General features: G+C 44.5%; 1 protein-coding gene across 8 annotated transcripts in view; it reads left to right on the top strand.

Annotated features, from left to right (window-relative positions):
• Positions 1-17,338, top strand: part of tbc1d7 (TBC1 domain family, member 7) — a 69,130-nt gene that overhangs the window by 10,446 nt on the left and 41,346 nt on the right. For 5 of the 8 annotated variants that reach the window (XM_072509541.1, XM_072509543.1, XM_072509544.1 and 2 more), the window contains 4 exons: positions 3,580-3,788; positions 10,876-10,956; positions 12,169-12,356; positions 13,270-13,407. In XM_072509541.1, the coding sequence (XP_072365642.1) occupies positions 3,677-3,788; positions 10,876-10,956; positions 12,169-12,356; positions 13,270-13,407 (519 nt within the window). In that variant the 5' untranslated portion in view covers positions 3,580-3,676. Of the gene's footprint in view, positions 1-3,579; positions 3,789-10,875; positions 10,957-12,168; positions 12,357-13,269; positions 13,408-17,338 lie in introns of those variants that run through there. The other 3 variants (XM_072509545.1, XM_072509540.1, XM_072509546.1) reach the window with 1 other exon arrangement.

Here is a 17,338-nt window from a genome sequence, read left to right as displayed (position 1 = left end):
ACGTACCGGTCAGGCAGGGAGGAAGGCGTCGAGCGAGGGAACCATGGTTTACCAAAGAAGTGGAATCTCTTGATAAGAGGAAGAAGGAGGCCTATGTGAAGATGAGGTGTGAAGTTTCAGTTGGGGCGCTTGATAGTTACAAGGTAGCGTGGAAGGATCTAAAGAGAGAGCTACGACGAGCAAGGAGGGGACATGAGAAGTATTTGGCAGGAAGGATCAAGGAAAACCCAAAAGCTTTCTATAGGTATGTCAGGAATAAAAGAATGACTAGGGTAAGAGTAGGGCCAGTCAAGGACCGGGATGGGAAGTTGTGTGTGGAGTCTAAAGAGATAGGCGAGATACTAAATGAATATTTTTCGTCATTCACTCAGGAAAAAGGGAATGTTGTGGAGGAGAATGCCGAGACCCAGGCTAATAGAATAGATGGCATTGAGGTACGTAGGGAAGAGGTGTTGGCAATTCTGGACAGGCTGAAAATAGATAAGTCCCCGGGGCCTGATGGGATTTCTCCTAGGATTCTCTGGGAAGCCAGGGAAGAGATTGCTGAGCCTTTGGCTTTGATTTTTATGTCATCATTGGCTACAGGAATAGTGCCAGAGGACTGGAGGATAGCAAATGTGGTTCCTTTGTTCAAGAAGGGGAGTAGAGACAACCCCGGCAACTATAGACCGGTGAACCTCACGTCTGTTGTGGGTAATGTCTTGGAGGGGATTATAAGAGACAAGATTTATAATCATCTAGATAGGAATAATATGATTAGGGATAGTCAGCATGGCTTTGTGAAGGGTAGGTCATGCCTCACAAACCTTATCGAGTTCTTTGAGAAGGTGACTGAACAGGTAGACGAGGGTAGAGCTGTTGATGTGTATATGGATTTCAGTAAAGCGTTTGATAAGGTTCCCCACGGTAGGCTATTGCAGAAAATACGGAGGCTGGGGATTGAGGGTGATTTAGAGATGTGGATCAGAAATTGGCTAGCTGAAAGAAGACAGAGGGTGGTGGTTGATGGGAAATGTTCAGAATGGAGTTCAGTTACAAGTGGCGTACCACACGGATCTGTTCTGGGGCCGTTGCGGTTTGTCATTTTTATAGATGACCTAGAGGAGGGCGCAGAAGGGTGGGTGAGTAAATTTGCAGACGACACTAAAGTCGGTGGTGTTGTCGACAGTGCGGAAGGATGTTGCAGGTTACAGAGGGACATAGATAAGCTGCAGAGTTGGGCTGAGAGGTGGCAAATGGAGTTTAATGTAGAGAAGTGTGAGGTGAGTCACTTTGGAAGGAATGACAGGAATGCGGAATATTTGGCTAATGGTAAAATTCTTGGAAGTGTGGATGAGCAGAGGGATCTCGGTGTCCATGTGCATAGATCCTTGAAAGTTGCCACCCAGGGTTGTGAAGAAGGCCTATGGAGTGTTGGCCTTTATTGGTAGAGGGATTGAGTTCCGGAGTCATGAGGTCATGTTGCAGCTGTACAAAACTCTGGTACGGCCGCATTTGGAGTATTGCGTACAGTTCTGGTCACCTCATTATAGGAAGGACGTGGAAGCTTTGGAACGGGTGCAGAGGAGATTTACCAGGATGTTGCCTGGTATGGAGGGAAAATCTTATGAGGAAAGGCTGATGGACTTGAGGTTGTTTTCGTTAGAAGAAGGTTAAGAGGAGACTTAATAGAGGCATACAAACTGATCAGGGGGTTAGATAGGGTGGACAGTGAGAGCCTTCTCCCGCGGATGGAAATGGCTAGCACGAGGGGACGTAGCCTTAACCTGAGGGGTAATAGATATAGGACAGAGGTCAGAGGTAGGTTCTTTACGCAAAGAGTGGTGAGGCCGTGGAATGCCCTACCTGCAACAGTCGTGAACTCGCCAACATTGAGGGCATTTAAAACTTTATTGGATAAGCATATGGATGATAATGGCATAGTGTAGGTTAGATGGCTTTTGTTTTTTTGACTTCCCATGTCGGTGCAACATCGTGGGCCGAAGGGCCTGTACTGCGCTGTATCGTTCTATGTTCTATGTGAAAGTGATAGTGGAGTGGAAATTGAAAGTAAAATTAATAAAGCTTTCCAGCTCCAGGTGGAAACTGGCATTGATGTACTGATAGAGTTGTGGGGTGGGGCCGGCGTAGGACTGGAACAGGGAATGTTCAACATACCCATAAAGAGACAGGCAAAACTGGAACCAATCTAGGTTTTTAATTCTTCTCTTCTCGGACACATCTGGTTTCGGGTTGGCAAACAAGCTCTCTCATCAATACCATTGTGTTAGAACTGCTATTGCTTCGGTCAGTCGTACTATTAGGAGAGATTGAAGACCTGCGAAACCTTGCCTTTGTTCAAAGTAGGCTATAGCAGATTCATTGTCCACGTGGCCATTGTTACTTTTAACTGCGGCAAGGCAGGTGACCAGCTGGAGACATTTTGTCAGCTCAGCAATTGTCAATTTTGAAAACCACAGGAAAAAATGACTTTATAAAGCAGTCCAACAGATGAATGAATATATTTTCCTTTCACAATTTGACTGTACAACAGAGCAACTGTTCTCACTCATGAAAGGAATGGGTAACAGAGAGCGCAGATTTAAAGTAATTGGCAAAGGAGCAACGGTGACATGAGGAAACACATTAGTTAGGATCTGGAATGCACTGCCTGAACATGTGGTGGAGACAGCCAATTTTTGGATAAAATTGAATCGTAATCTGAAAAGATAAAATTTGCAGAGCTATAGGAAAAAGGCAGGGGAGTAGCACTCGATGAATTGTTCCTTCAGAGAGCCAGCATCAACACAATTGGCTGAATGACCTTATAGTCTATGATTTAATTTTTTTTGTGTTCTTCATTTATTCTCTTCAGTAATTAATGGAATGTAAGCCGTGAAGCTAGACTGTTCCGGGGAGTATTTGCAGCTCCATTACAGCTTTTGCAATCCATAACATTTTATTAACTTGCGTGACACAATGTTTAGCATTGCTGCCACACAGTGCCAGGGACCTGAGTTCAATTTCGACCTTGGGTGACTGTGGAGTTTGCATTTTCTCCCGTGCCTGCGTGGGTGTCCTCTGGATGCTCCGGTTTCTTCCCACAGTCCAAATATGTGCAGGTTAGGTAGATTGGCATGCTAAATTGCCCCTTAGTGTCTAAAGATGTGCAGGTTAGGTGGGGTTACGGGGATTGGGTGGTGGTGTGGGCTTAGGTCGGGTGCTCTTTCAGAGGATTGGTGCGGACTCGGTGGGCCGAATGGCCTCCTGCATTGAAGGAATTCTAGAGGTTGATTTCAGCAGGTGTTTTCAAAGGGCTTCTGTTGACTGTGCATAATTCATATGTAATAGCACTTCACAGCATGTTCTGAATAGCCTTTCAATCTCTATTATTTATCTTCATTCTTTAATTAAAGTCAGATGTTCTGAGAGGTTAATAAAATCTTCCAACCCCAATATGATTTATTCAACACTGCTGCCCAGTTTAGTAGATATTGGTGAGTTAGCCGATCTAAGCATGGCAGATCTGTTTGGATATTTATTTGGCTCTCTTTCTATATACTTTTAGCATGTTACATTTCCCACAAACGTGTTTTACAGTCCATTGTATTGCAGTAGACTGGATGATATTTCAAAGCTTCTGCGGCTTTCAGTAAGAAGCATTGGCCGCTACAGCAATTTATTTTTGAGACGAAATATGGCTGAAGATCCACAGAGAAACTTCCGTTCTCATTATTATGAAAAGGTTGGATTTCGTGGTGTTGAAGAGAAGAAATCCCTCGAGATTCTGCTGAAGGATGATCCATTAGGTAAACCTAAAACATATTCAATATACAGCTAATTTGGGTAATAAACAGAAAGTTCATCTGAGATTGCTGTCGGTGAAATATGTTGATTCTCCAAAGCCTGGTCCAATGAGTGATCAAACATAAATTTGACTTCTGAAGAATGGGGAAAGAATTTATGTACTTTTTTTATTTCCTGACCGATAAAAACATTTAAAATAATTTTGCGTTATTACAGTTTTTTATAAAGGCTCGTTCATTTGTTAAATAATTAACATAACAGCAAATTAATACTAGGTCCCCTCAGAACATCAAGATGCTGATTTTAGTTTCACTGAAGTGCTACGAGAGGGAGGATTCTGCTAGCATGTGGGAAAGTTGAGCATCCCTGATTTTAATTGCTCCACTATTGGGTGACCAATCCTTGTGCTCCCTAGATCCTAAGTCTGCTTCCAATTCTAAAGAGATCACGTCGTTTGGATTGCCTCAAGTTGACAGCATCTTGCACAAACTTGCGTAAATGTCTCTGTGGTTATACACCAGCTGCATATTAAAGGAGTGGAAAACCTTGGAGTTGACAAAGTACTCCTGGTTGTTTTGGAATGCTTGCATTGCCACACATATGCAGTCGATGATGCCTTGTACCAAGAACATGCTAGCTGAGTACCTCATTTTGACTTGTATAATCTGTAGCAATGTCGACATAAGCAGTTATCAGTCACATGTTTTATGCATTTGTGGACAGGAGCTAGAAGTTCCTGCAAACGTTTGTGGTGGAGCCCAGTGGTTGAAAATATTGATGGTGATAGTGACTGACCGTGATGGGTCAACACTAAGGCCAGCCGATTTTCTTCCAGGAAACTGCAGATGTCTGTCACCACCTGACATGGCATCTTGAGATCTGTCAAGGCTGTTGCTTCATGGATAGGATCGCCTGCATGCTGCAGCACTCTGTTGGTCCCCTCTCCTCTGTGCAGCTACAGGTCTGTGTGTAGCAGGTTTCTGCATTTCCTGATCCTGCTACTTGTCGAGAGACGGAGCGGAGATTTAAAAAGAACGGGTGCTGAGAATCAGAGTGGAGATGGAAAAAGAGCAAGAGCTGAGAGTCAGAGTGGAGATTTAAAAAGAGCGGGAGCTGAGAGTCAGAACAGAGATTTAAAAAGAGCGGGAGCTGAGAATCGAAGCGGAGATTTAAAAAGAGCGGGTGCTGAGAATCAGGGTGGAGATGTCAAAAGAGGGGCAGCTGAGAGTCAGAACGGAGATTTAAAACGAGCGGGAGCTGAGAATCAGAGAAGAGATTTAAAAAGAGCGGGAGCTGAGAGTCAGAGCGGAGATTTAAAAAGAACGGGTGCTGAGAATTAGCACAGACTTAAGAAGAGTGGGAGCTGAGAGTCAGCAGAGATTTAAAAAGAGCGGGAGCTGAGAGTCAGAGCGGAGATTTAAAAAGAGCAGGAGCTGAGAGTCAGCAGAGATTTAAAAAGAGCGGGAGATGAGAGTCAGCGGAGATTTAAAAAGCGGGAGCTGAGAGTCAGAGCGGAGATTTAAAAAGAGGAGGAGCTGAGTGGGACCCTCTAAGCAGAGGGCTGAGTTTGAAAAGCAATCCAGGAGTGACATCATAGGAAAATGTTAAGTAACTGGTATTTTGCGTGACCTAATCTAAGTTGCTTTCAGATTAAAAGTAAAAACAGAAATATTTTTACAAATTTGAAAGACTAAAAGTAGCTAGAAATTTAAAAAAAACAAAAATCTATTTAAATAAAATAGAGATGTTGGGCCAGGTGATGTGTTGCTCCTGCATGATGTGGGAGATGGTGGATCCATTGTGGTTTTCAGTGACCACATCTGTAGTAAGTGTTGGTTGCTTGAGGATCTCTGGCTCAGAGGTGATGAGCTGGATTCTGAGCTTCAGACGCTGCGCCATCTGGGAGGGGGAGAGGTACCTGGGCACTATATTCCTGGAGGCAGTCACACTCCTTAGACTAACTAACTTGAATTCGACCAGTGGTCAAGGACAGGATGGTATGGCTGCGTGTGAGACAGGTCGAGGGATCCAGAAGGTTGTAGGAGCCTCAGCCCTTCACGTTGTCCAACAGGTTCGAGGTTCTTTCTCCCTGTGTGGACAGGAACAGGGACTGCAGGGAGGATGAGCAAATTTTTAAAAAGTAAATTTAGACTACCCAATTATTTTTTTTTCCAATTAAGGGGCAATTTAACGTGGCCAATCCACCTATCCTGCACATCATTGGGTTGTGGGGACGAAACCTACGCAGACACGGGGAGAATGTGCAAAACTCCACATGGACAGTGACCCGGGGGTGGGATTGAACCTGGATGCTCAGCGCCGTGAGGCAGCAGTGCTAACCACTGCACCACCGTGCTGCCCTAGGATGAGCACTGTGGTTCAGGGAGTCATTCATGGGGGGGGGGCACAGAAAAGAAATGTAACCGTAATTGGGGATAGTATAGTTAGGGGCATAGACACGCTTCTCTGTGGCCAGGATCAAAAGTCCTGAAGGTTGTGTTTCCTGCCTGGAGCTCGGGTTCAGGATATCTCATCTGTGCTGCATAGGAAATTGGAGTGGGGGGGTAAAGATCCAGTTGTCGTGGTCCACATAGGTACCAACAACATAGGTAAAACAAGAATAGAGGTTCTGCTGAAGGAATATAAAATCCCTACAGTGCAGAATTTGATTTGATTTTATTTATTGTCAAATGTATTAGTATACAGTAAAAAGTATTGTTTCTTGCACGCTATGCAGACAACACATAGCGTACACATGGTAGGAAGGAGAGACTGCAGAATGTAATGTTACAGTCATAGATAGGGGGCGCGATTCTCCGCTCCCGCGCCGGTTTGGAGAATCGCCTGGCGCGCCATTTTTCCCTGCGACGCCGGTCCGACGCCCTCCCGCGATGCACCCAAGCGGCAGGAACGGCCCCGTCGAGTTCTGCACAGCGCAGGCCGGAGAATCGCCCGGGACACCTAAAATGGTGATTCTCCGCTACACCCGCTGTTCTCCTGCCCGATGGGCCGAGCGGCCTGCCCAAAAAGACGGCTTCCCACCGGCGCCATCCACACCTGGTCGCTGTCGGCGGGAACAGCGAGGGAACGCTGGGGGGGGGGCGGCCTGTGGGGGGGGGGGCGAGGGGGGTTCTTTCACCGGGGTTGCACTCAAAAGAGGTCTGGCCCGCGATCGGTGCCCACCGATCGGCGGGCCGGTCTCTCTGAAGGACCTCCTATCCTCCGCGCCCCGCAAGATCCATCCGACATCGTCTTGCGGGGCGGCCTCGGGGAGGACGGCAACCACGCATGTGTGGGTTGGTGCCAGCTGGCGCTGGCCAACCCGCGCATGCGCAGGTGACACCAGTTAGGCGGCTGATGACGCGGCGCCGCTTTTATGCGGCACCAATGCCCGGCGCGCGCTGATGACGCTGCTTTAGCGACCCCCCCCCCCCCACCGAGTTTCTCGCAGCCCCGTTCCTAGCCCATTTTTGGGCCCTGAATCGGTCGATATCGGGGCCGTTTCGTGCCGTCGTGAACCTCAACGGCGTGGGCACTTAGTCGCGGGAGTGGAGAATCGCACCCATGGTGTATAGAAAATATAAACTTAATATGAATTAGGTCCATTCAAAAGTCTGATGGTAGCGGGGACGAAGCTGTTCTTGAGTCAGTTGGTACGTGACCTTAAACTTTTGTATCTTTCCTAACGGAAGAAGGTGAAAGAGAGTATGTCCGGGGTGCGTGGGGTCGTTAATTATGCTGGCTGCCTTTCAGAGGCAGCGGGAATTGTAGACAGAGTCAATGGATCTGTCACACGCTGGCTTGCGTGCTGGATTGGGCTACATTCACGATCTTTTGTAGTTTCCTGTGGTCTTGGGCAGAACAGGATCCATACCAAGCTGTGATAGAACCAGAAAGAATGCTTTCTATGGTGCATCTGTAAAAGTTGGCGAGAGTCATAGCTGACATGCCAATGCCTGAGCCACAAGCTAATTCGCACAGGGTGAATAAGATTAAAGAGATAAATGCGTGACTCCAAGGTTGGTGTGGGAGAAATGGGTTTGAATTCATGGGACACTGGCACCAGTACTGGGGAAGGAGGGAGCTTCAACTGAAACAAGTTGGGACCAGAGTCCTGGTGAATCTGATAACTAGGGCTGTAGATAGAGCTTTAAATTAAATATTGAGGGAAGGTTCAGTAGTATGGAAAATTAGAAAATCAAAGTTAAAGGAGAAGGTGAGTGTGCAGGTTAATGATGAGGACTTTAAACAAGTTAAAGCCTCAGGAGAGGTTTCCAGAACAGGTAATAGAGCAGGGTGAGGGTAGGGTACAGAAAGCAGCAGGACTCCAACTTTAGGCACAGCAAAAAGGGGGGCAACTATGAGAAGGGGAGCAAACAATGCAGGACTGAGGGTATTGTACCTAAATGCGCGCAGTATACAGAACAAGGTAAATGAGCTGTTGTGAACATTGACATTGGCCAGTACGATGTGGGCATCAGAGACATGGCTGCAAGGGGATCAGGGCTGGGATCTAAATGTACAAGGATATGTGTCCTATCGAAAGGACAAGCAAATGGGGGGGTGGGGGGGGGATGCATTGTTAGTAATAAATGAACTTAAATCGACAGCAAGAAGTAATTTAGGGTCGGAAGGCATAGAATCAGTGTGAGTAGAGTTGAAGAATTGCAACGGTAAAACGGCCCTGATGGGAGTTATGTACAGGCCCCCAAGCAGTAGTCAGGATGTGGGCCAGAAAATAAATCAGGAAATAGAAAAGGCATAGAGGAAAGGCAATATTACAATAATTATGGGGAGGTTCAATATGAGGAAGTTCGACAAAGGACATGGCGGCACGGTAACACAGTGGTTAGCACAGTTGATTCACAGGGCCAGCGTGCCAGGTTCGATTCCCGGCTTGTGCGGAGTCTGCACATTCTCCCCGTGTCTGCGTGGGTTTCCTCCGGCTTCCTCTCACAAGTCCCGAAAGACGTACTGTTGGGTGAATTGGACATTCTGAATTCTTCCTCAATGTACCCAAACAGGCACCAGAGTGTGGCGACTAGGGGATTTTTGCAGTAACTTCATTGCAGTGTTAATGTAAGCCTAGTTGTGACAATAATAAAGATTATCTATTTAGATTTTCAGATGCCTTTGACAAGGTGCCCTACAGGAGGCTGCAAAAAAGATAAGAGCCCATGGCATTAGGGGCAAGGTACTGACATGGATAGAGGATTGGCTGACTGGCAGAAGGCAGAGAGTGGGGATAAAGGGGTCCTTTTCAGGATGGCAGCCAGTGACTAATGGTGTTCCGCAGGGGTCAGTGTTTGGACCACAACTTTTCACAATATACATTAAGGAACTGAGGGCATTGTTCTAAATTTTCAGATGATGATGTAGAGGGACAGGTTGTTCTCAAGAAGCAGAAATGCTGCAGAAGGACCTGGATAGGCTAGGAGAGTGGACAAAGACGTGGCAGATGGACTACAATGTAGAAAGGTATGAGGTTATGCACTTTGGTGGGAAGAATAGAGACATAGACTATTTTTTAAATGGGAAAAGGCTTTGCAAATTCACGATTCTCTTAAGGTTAACATGCAGGTTCAGTTGGCAGTTGGGAAAGCAAATGCAATGTTAGCATTCATGTCGAGAGGGCTAGAATACAAGAGCAGGGATGTACTGTCGAGGCTGTACAAGACTCTGGTCAGACCCCATTTGGCATATTGTGAGCAGTTCTGGGCCCTGTAACTAAGGAAGGATGTGCTGGTCTTGAAGAGGGTCCTGAGGAGGTTCATAAGAATAATCCCAGGAACGAAGGACTTGTCATACAAGGAGCGGTTGAGGATTCTGGGTTTCGAAGGATGAGGGGGGATTTCATTGAAACTGACAGAATACTGAGAGGCATAGGTAGAGTGAACGTGGAGAGGATGTGTCCACTAGTAGGAGAAACTAGAAACCGAGGGCACAGCCTCAGACTGAAGGGCCCATCCTTTAAAACAGAGATGAGGTGGAATTTCTTCAGCCAAAGGGTGGTGAATATGTGGAACTCATTGCCCAAGGAGGTCAAGTCACTGAGTGTCTTTAAGGCAGAGGTAGGTAGGTTCTTGATTAATAAGAGAATATGAGGTAATGCGGATGAAAAACATATCAGCCATGATTGAATGGCGGAGCCGGCTCGATGGACCGAGTGACTTAATTCTGTTCCTATGTCTTATGGTCTTTCTTTGAGGTCAAATCTAAGACAAGATATGCAGAATCCAACCTGATTCCCCAGCAGGTATTGAAACAACTGAGTATGAGCATCTTTGTCTGAAATTCTTTGAGACTTCTCGATTCTTGCTGAGTATTTTCACCAGCAAGATTCAGGAAGCTGGGGAAACCTATGGATCCTGATATTAAAATGAAAACAGCTCTAATTTAGTGATTAGCTTCTTGTGATAGCTAACATTCTGCAATTGAATGTGGAAGTCAGGATGGGCTATCTTCCTGGCACATAGAATCATGGAAGCAGTGCAGCAGGAGGCCAGCCGCCCCATCGAGTCTGCACCAACCTCTGAAAGAGCATCCTACCCAGGCCCCCGACTTATCCCCACAAGCCCGTAATCCCACCTAACCCGCACATCTTTGGACTGTGGGAGGAAACCCCCGCAGACACGGGGAGAATGTGCAAAATCCACAGAGACGTATCACCCAAGGTCAGAATTAAACCCGAACCCTGGCACTCCTCCACACTGAAATTCATCCCCAACAGTTAGCCACATTGAAACAAGACTAGCATACAGGCCAGTCCAAAGTGTTACTTGAGTTTCACAATTTGTCATGGTGATTGATCCATGTCTTATTTGTCTATTAATATGACTGCTGTAGTGCTATTCTCAAATTAAAACTGGTGGTAAAATGGCCTTATTTGTTACAATTGTTGAATTCATAGTATACTTGGAGCCTGTAGCACAGATTTTCTAGTCGTATTCTTTTTGGGAAATTCTTTTTTTTCACAATTCTGGTGATATTCTGTGTTTTTGTTGAGAGAATGAATAACCGCTTTAAACACATCAATTCTATTAAAGACAAAATATGATCGGTTATTTAAAAAAATTTTTTTTTTTGCAGATGTTGAGAAGCTCTGCACATTTGCTCAACGCTATCCTCTTCCCTCCATGTATCGCCTCCTTGTGTGGAAAGTATTGCTTGGTATGTATAAATTACCCTATAATTAAGCTTTTCAGTGCAAACCATGTCTATTGTGGATTGAAACCAAACCAGGAAGGCCCTTGCATATACACTGAATCTAGTTCTAGTATTTATAAGCTAACAGTAATTATTCCTTCTCGCCTCTTGTGCAGTTTCATTAAAGTTTCAAATATGTAACAATATGACCTTGCTGCAAAATTGTAAGCTATTTCATGCTCTTTGCAAACCAGCACATGAAACCAGATCATTACCTCGCACTTGAGTGGCACAAATGTTATTTGCTGCATATCAAATATGTAGCAAGCATGGATATTGTCTGGATCTTGCTGTATATGAACTTGGACTGCTTTAGGATCGGAGTTGTGAATAGCACTGAACATTGTGCAATCACCCTTGAACATTCCCCCCCACTTCTGACCTTATAATGGAGATGAAGCAGCTGAAGGTGGTTGGTCCAACGACAGACACTACCCTGAGGAACTCCTGTCATGATAGCCTCTGACTGAGATGTTTGACCTCCAACAACCACAACCGTCTTCCTTTGCGCTGGGTATGACTCCAAACAGCAGAGGTTTTCTCACTGATTTCTGTAGACTTCAATTTTTCTAGTACTGCTTCATGCCATACTCAGTCACAAGTTGCCTTAATGTCAAAGATAATCACTCTCCTCTCACCTATTGAGTTCAGTACTTCTGTCCATGTTTGCATCAAGGCTGCAATGAGATCAGGAGCTGAGTGGCCTTGACGGAACCCAAACAGTGTCAGTGAACAGATTATTGCTGTGCCAGTCAAGGGAGAAATGCTGGCAGGAACACTGGGAAAACTTCCCTTTCCATCCGAGGGGGGAGATAACATGATCCAAGGCAATGCTGCATCCAGTGCAGCACTCCCTCAGAACTGTAGTTCTTACATTAAGTAGGGCTTGAACCAACACGTTCCTGGCTGAGATGAAAGTGTTACCACTTAGCCAAAGCCAGCAAGTAACATTCATTGCTCAGCAACACCTCCCACTTTGATGGTGAGCAAATGAATGTGCAGTACATGTATTTATATTATGATAATGCTAGTCTCTATAGAGTTTTAAATATGAGATAAAATAAATCTGAATAAGATAATGTTAAGCAAGTTGCCTGGCAAACTTGACTCAGCTGTGGATCTTGGTGATTGAGATTTTTAAAAATTAGATCCTGTAATTCTCTAATTTCTTTAAAGGTATTCTTCCTCCTCACTATGAATCACACTCTACTGTGGCGACATTCAGAAAGGAGCAGTACCAGGATTTGTTGCAAGCATTGCAAGTTATTCGGTTTGTACAAGATTCCACCCCACAGGTTTGGGTTTATCTCCGAATGTACCAGTTGGAGTCTGGAACACTGCCACGTCGTCCATCTCATTCATTGGTCAGTCATGTTCAGCATTTTCTGTTTTTATTAGATCCTTGGCATTTGATTTACTAAACACCTAATACTTTTGGTTGTGATCACTTTGTTTTACAGAGCAGTACAATTTGTTTTGATTTGTTATTGAAGGATGTTCAAGTATAATGGTTAATGGCACTGAACTAGTAACCCAGAATTTGAGAGTTCAGATATCATCTGCAAGTTTTAAAATTGGATTCAGTAAAATCAGCTAGCTTTTGGACAAGCAATAGAAAAATGATACAAAAATTGCAGATATTTGTTGAACCTCCAACTTATTCACTAATGCCCTTTAGTGGAGGAAGTCTGCCATCACTACCTTGTCTACCTTATGTGATTGTTATGTCTCTTAGTGCTCTGTGAAGTGGCCCAACAAACATTATATGAGACGTTTCTACAAAGTAGAGTCCACTAACATCAGGCCAGCTGGGAAAGGTGTTATAAATGTACTTTCGCCAACTTCACCAACATCGTGATACTAAATCCACAAAATAAACTGGCTAATATTGTGATATCCTGATGTTATGGGTGACATGGTAGCACGGTGGTTAGCACAGTTGCTTCACAGCTCCAGGGTCCCAGGTTCGATTCCCACCTTGGGTCACTGTCTGTGCGGAGTCTGCACATTTTCCCCGTGTCTGTGTGGGTTTTCTCCCACAGTCCAAAGATGTGCAGGTTAGATGGATTAGCCATGCTAAATTGCCCTTAGTGTCCAAAAAGGTTAGGTGGGGTTACGGGGATAGGGTGGAGGTGTCAGCTTAGGTAGGGTTCTCTTTCCAGGGGCCGGTGCAGACTCGATGGGCCGAGTGGCCTCCTTCTGCACTGTAGATTCTATGATTCTTCTCCTGTCATCCTAGATTGCTAAAAATGTTACAAGTAAATTTCTTCACCTCAGGAACCAGAGGATGTGGTATTTATTGCGATAGCAGAAGCAATGGAAGAGATGGTGGAAAATGATGTTGATGCCTACTGGCTAGTCAAATGCTTTGTGAACCAATTCAATAATAAGTATGGTGATTCCGTGCCTCACTTGGTAAGTAACGTGGAAAACAATGTAATTGTTGAGGTGTCTGGCAGGGATTGACAAGAATGCAATAAAATGAGCAGCAGTGATTACAAATGATTATTAAGACTTTATCTTATGAGCATCCTCATACCGTTGCTTCTAATCCAGTCTAATACTATAAGGAGAATGTCACGGTATTGTCTGTTGGTGAACACTGTTTTGTTGTCTGAATAACTGAGCACCTGCTTAGAGTTTAGATGAATGAGAGATTATACTATTGAAACGGGCAGCACGGTAGCGTTGTGGGTAGCACAATTGCTTCACAGCTCCAGGGTCCCAGGTTCGATTCCGGCTTGGGTCACTGTGCGGAGTCTGCACATCCTCCCCGTGTGTGCGTGGGTTTCCTCCGGGTGCTCCGGTTTCCTCCCACAGTCCAAAGATGTGCAGGTTAGGTGGATTGGCCATGATAAATTGCCCTTAGTGTCCAAAATTGCCCTTAGTGTTGGGTGGGGTTACTGGGTTATGGGGATAGGGTGGCGGTGTTGACCTTGGGTAGGGTGCTCTTTCCAAGAGCCGGTGCAGACTCGATGGGCCGAATGGCCTCCTTCTGCACTGTAAATTCTATGAAACAAAGAAGATTCTGAGGGGACTTGTTACAATTCCAGACCAGACCCCTACAGTGGCTAGGAAACTATACCGAAACCCCAATATTTTAATTTATTTTGTAAGATGGTACAGAAAGAATACTTTGATCCAGGGGTGTTTGCACGAAAAAATAGGGATTTGGTATTTTTAAAAGAAAACTTTATTAACTTAAACTCACACCTGGAAATAGATTACAATTACCCCTTAAAAAATAGTACGAAATACCCTTAATTACTATCTCTATTCCCAATTAAACAACAAGAAAGGGGAAAAAAATACAGCTCTCCATCCATCCAGCATTCCAATGGCACAGAGTAATACTTGCTTTCCAGAACAGATTTGGGTCCTGTTGGAACCCCTTCAAAACACTGTTTCAACTGGTTAGTTTCAGCTTCCCCCCCACCCCCCCCCTGTCCTTGGACAAGTCTGCACTGTTTTAAATACTATTAATCTTTTTGAACTATCCTACTGTGAGAGTAAAATACCTTACTTGTGGACTCCTAGAACTATCAAATTCCTTGCCACTTTTGCTTTTCCAATCTTTCTCCTGCTTCCCTGTACAACCGAGCAAGCCAAGGATGTTGCTGTGGCTGCTTACCCAGAGGAACCATCACTTTCATCATTATTCAGAACGGAATGCTAGTTACAGAGTGAGATGAACTTTTGGGAACTATGGTTGTCTTTGACTGCCTGGTCTCTGTCTGCACATCCTTATGCTGCAGAATGACTACATTTATAAACATGCTGTGCACAAAACTCTCCACTTCATAGATGTACCACAGTAACTTCAGCTGCCATTCCTACTTTGAAGTCAAGAGTTCAAGCTGATGCAACTGACAACACATTCTGCACATCCAGGGAAGTGTTCTGGAGTTTCTGCATACAACAAACCACATACTCCACATATCTGAGCAGCCCCATCATGACTCCATAATAAAATAAAAAACAGAAGACTAAAATTACTAAAGACTCATCAGCTCCTCATCAACTGCATCTCTTGTGCCGAGATCATTTTGTTTTACAGAGTGATCAACTGAATTGGTGTTACTCAACTATAGTACTATTATCTAAAAACCTTAGTTTTTTATTTTCTGAATAGTTTAAAATCCTTTAATGTTCCTACCCTTGCTATTTCATTTTAACTCGCATAGGTTTGTTAATTAAAAAATGATTGTAAATTTATCAAATTGGTCGTAGTTGTATTCTACTTAATTGATCTAGTCTTGCTTTAAAGTCGTACAAACCAATAAGTAGGAGCAGGATGAGGCTATTCGGCACCTCAAGCCTGCTTTGCCATTCCATAAGATCATGGCAGATATGATTATGGCCTCATCGTTCTTACCCCTCTCTCCTTTGACTCCCTTGTCAATCAAGAATCTATCTAACTCAGCCTTTAACATATTCAATGACCCTGTCTCCACTACTCTCTTGTGAAGAGAGTTCCACAAATTTGCAATCCCCTGAGAGAAATAATTTTGCCTTGTCTCCATCTTAAATGGGCGGCTTCTTATTTATCAACTATGTCCTCCAGTCCTGTTCTCGCCCACAAGGGAAAACATCCTCTTAGAATCTAACCTGTTGAGTCCTCTTGGGATTTTAAATGTTTCAACAAGATCGTCGCCCATTCTCCTAAACTCCAGTGGATACAGACCCAGTCCTTCCAACGTTTCCTCATAGGATAACCTCCTCATCCCAGGAATCAGTCGAGTGAACCTTTATCGCTTGCCTCCTCAATAAACTAACTCCTGACACCACCGTCCTTCCAAATTGCCACCCCTGTCTTCAATCTTTCTAATCTCTCAAGTCCTTGACAATATTTTTTCTCCCATGTTTTTGCCCAACTTTCCTAGAACTTCATGTTTGAATCCCTCCAAACAGGTTTTGACCTCTGCCACAGTACCAAGACAGCTCTTCTCGGTCACAAATTACATTCAGTGTGACTGACAAAAGTAAACTATCACTCCTCATCCTTTTCAAATAGTCTGCAGCCTTTGTCACAGATGACTACACCATCCTACTGCAGCACTTTTCCACTATCATCCAGCTGGGTGGTTGTGCTGGTCCCTGGTCCCATTCGTATCTGTCTAGTCATAGCCAGAGTATCACTTGCAATGGCTTATCTAGCTGCTCCAAAACCGTAACTTTTCGTGTTCTCGAAAGAGCTGTCCTTCACCCCTCTTATTTCCCATCAAGTCTTTGGTGGCATCATCTCAAAGTGCGGTGTTAGTTTCCACATGTATACTGGCGAGACCAAGCTCTAACTCACTTCTACCTCATTCGATTACTGCTTATCCAACATCTGATATTGGATGAACAAAAATTTCCTTCAATTAAATATTCAAAAACTGAAGTTATTGCTTTTGGTTAGTTTCATACTTTGTTACCTGGCTGGCGAATTCACCCCTTTCCCTTGCGGTAGTCTGAGACTAAACGGGTCTATTCACGACCTTGGTGTCATGTTACCCTCAATGAGCTCCTCAGCAAGAATTTGTTCTATCATTTAGACTGCCTATTCCACCTTCAGAACATTTCCTGACTTCACTTGCCTCAGCTCATCTGCTGAAACCATTATTCTTACCTTTGTACCCTCAAAGTTTGACTTTCCCAATACACCTTGACTGGTCCCCCACATTCTATCCTCTAAACTTGCCCTCCAAAACTTTTCTGCCCATGTCTTAACCCTCAGCAAGCCTTGTTCAGCTATTATTCTTGCGCTTGCTGAATTACATTGGTTCCTAATCAAGCAACATTGTGCTTTTAAAATCCCATCCTTGTTCTCAAATTTCCCCATGGACTTGCCCCCCCCCCCCCCCTCCCCCTCCCCTTTATCGGTAATCTCTATCTCCCAAATCCTCTGCGATATCTACACTCCTCAAATTCAGCCACCGAGGCACTGAAGTTCTGAAATTCTCATTTGCTGCCCAACCCGCTCTGTGTGCTGTCTTGCTTTTTCCTTTAACCTATCTCACTAACCAAGCATTTGATCTGACCTATTGTCTCCTTCGATAATTCAGTGTTAAATTTATAATGCTCCTGTGAAGCATCTTGGGACATTTTATTACCTTAAGGTGCTCTGCAAATATAAGTTGACATTGCCATTAATTAGATTTTAAGAGGCCCACATTGCTTCTGACCATCCTTTTTTCTAATAGTGAAGCAGCAGTGCTTAACTCTCTTATCTATTTAGTTGTCACAGTTGTCTTTTTGTCAAAGAGCCAGGGACTCGGGTTTCATTCCCAGCTTGTGTCACTGTCTGTGCGGAGTCTGCCCGTTCTCCCAGTGTCTGCGTGGGTTTCCTCCGGTGCTCCGATTT

The sequence above is a fragment of the Scyliorhinus torazame genome, chromosome 6, assembly GCF_047496885.1.
Source record: "Scyliorhinus torazame isolate Kashiwa2021f chromosome 6, sScyTor2.1, whole genome shotgun sequence".
Classification (NCBI taxonomy): Eukaryota; Metazoa; Chordata; class Chondrichthyes; order Carcharhiniformes; family Scyliorhinidae; genus Scyliorhinus; species Scyliorhinus torazame.
This window is presented reverse-complemented; position numbering and strand designations above follow the sequence as displayed.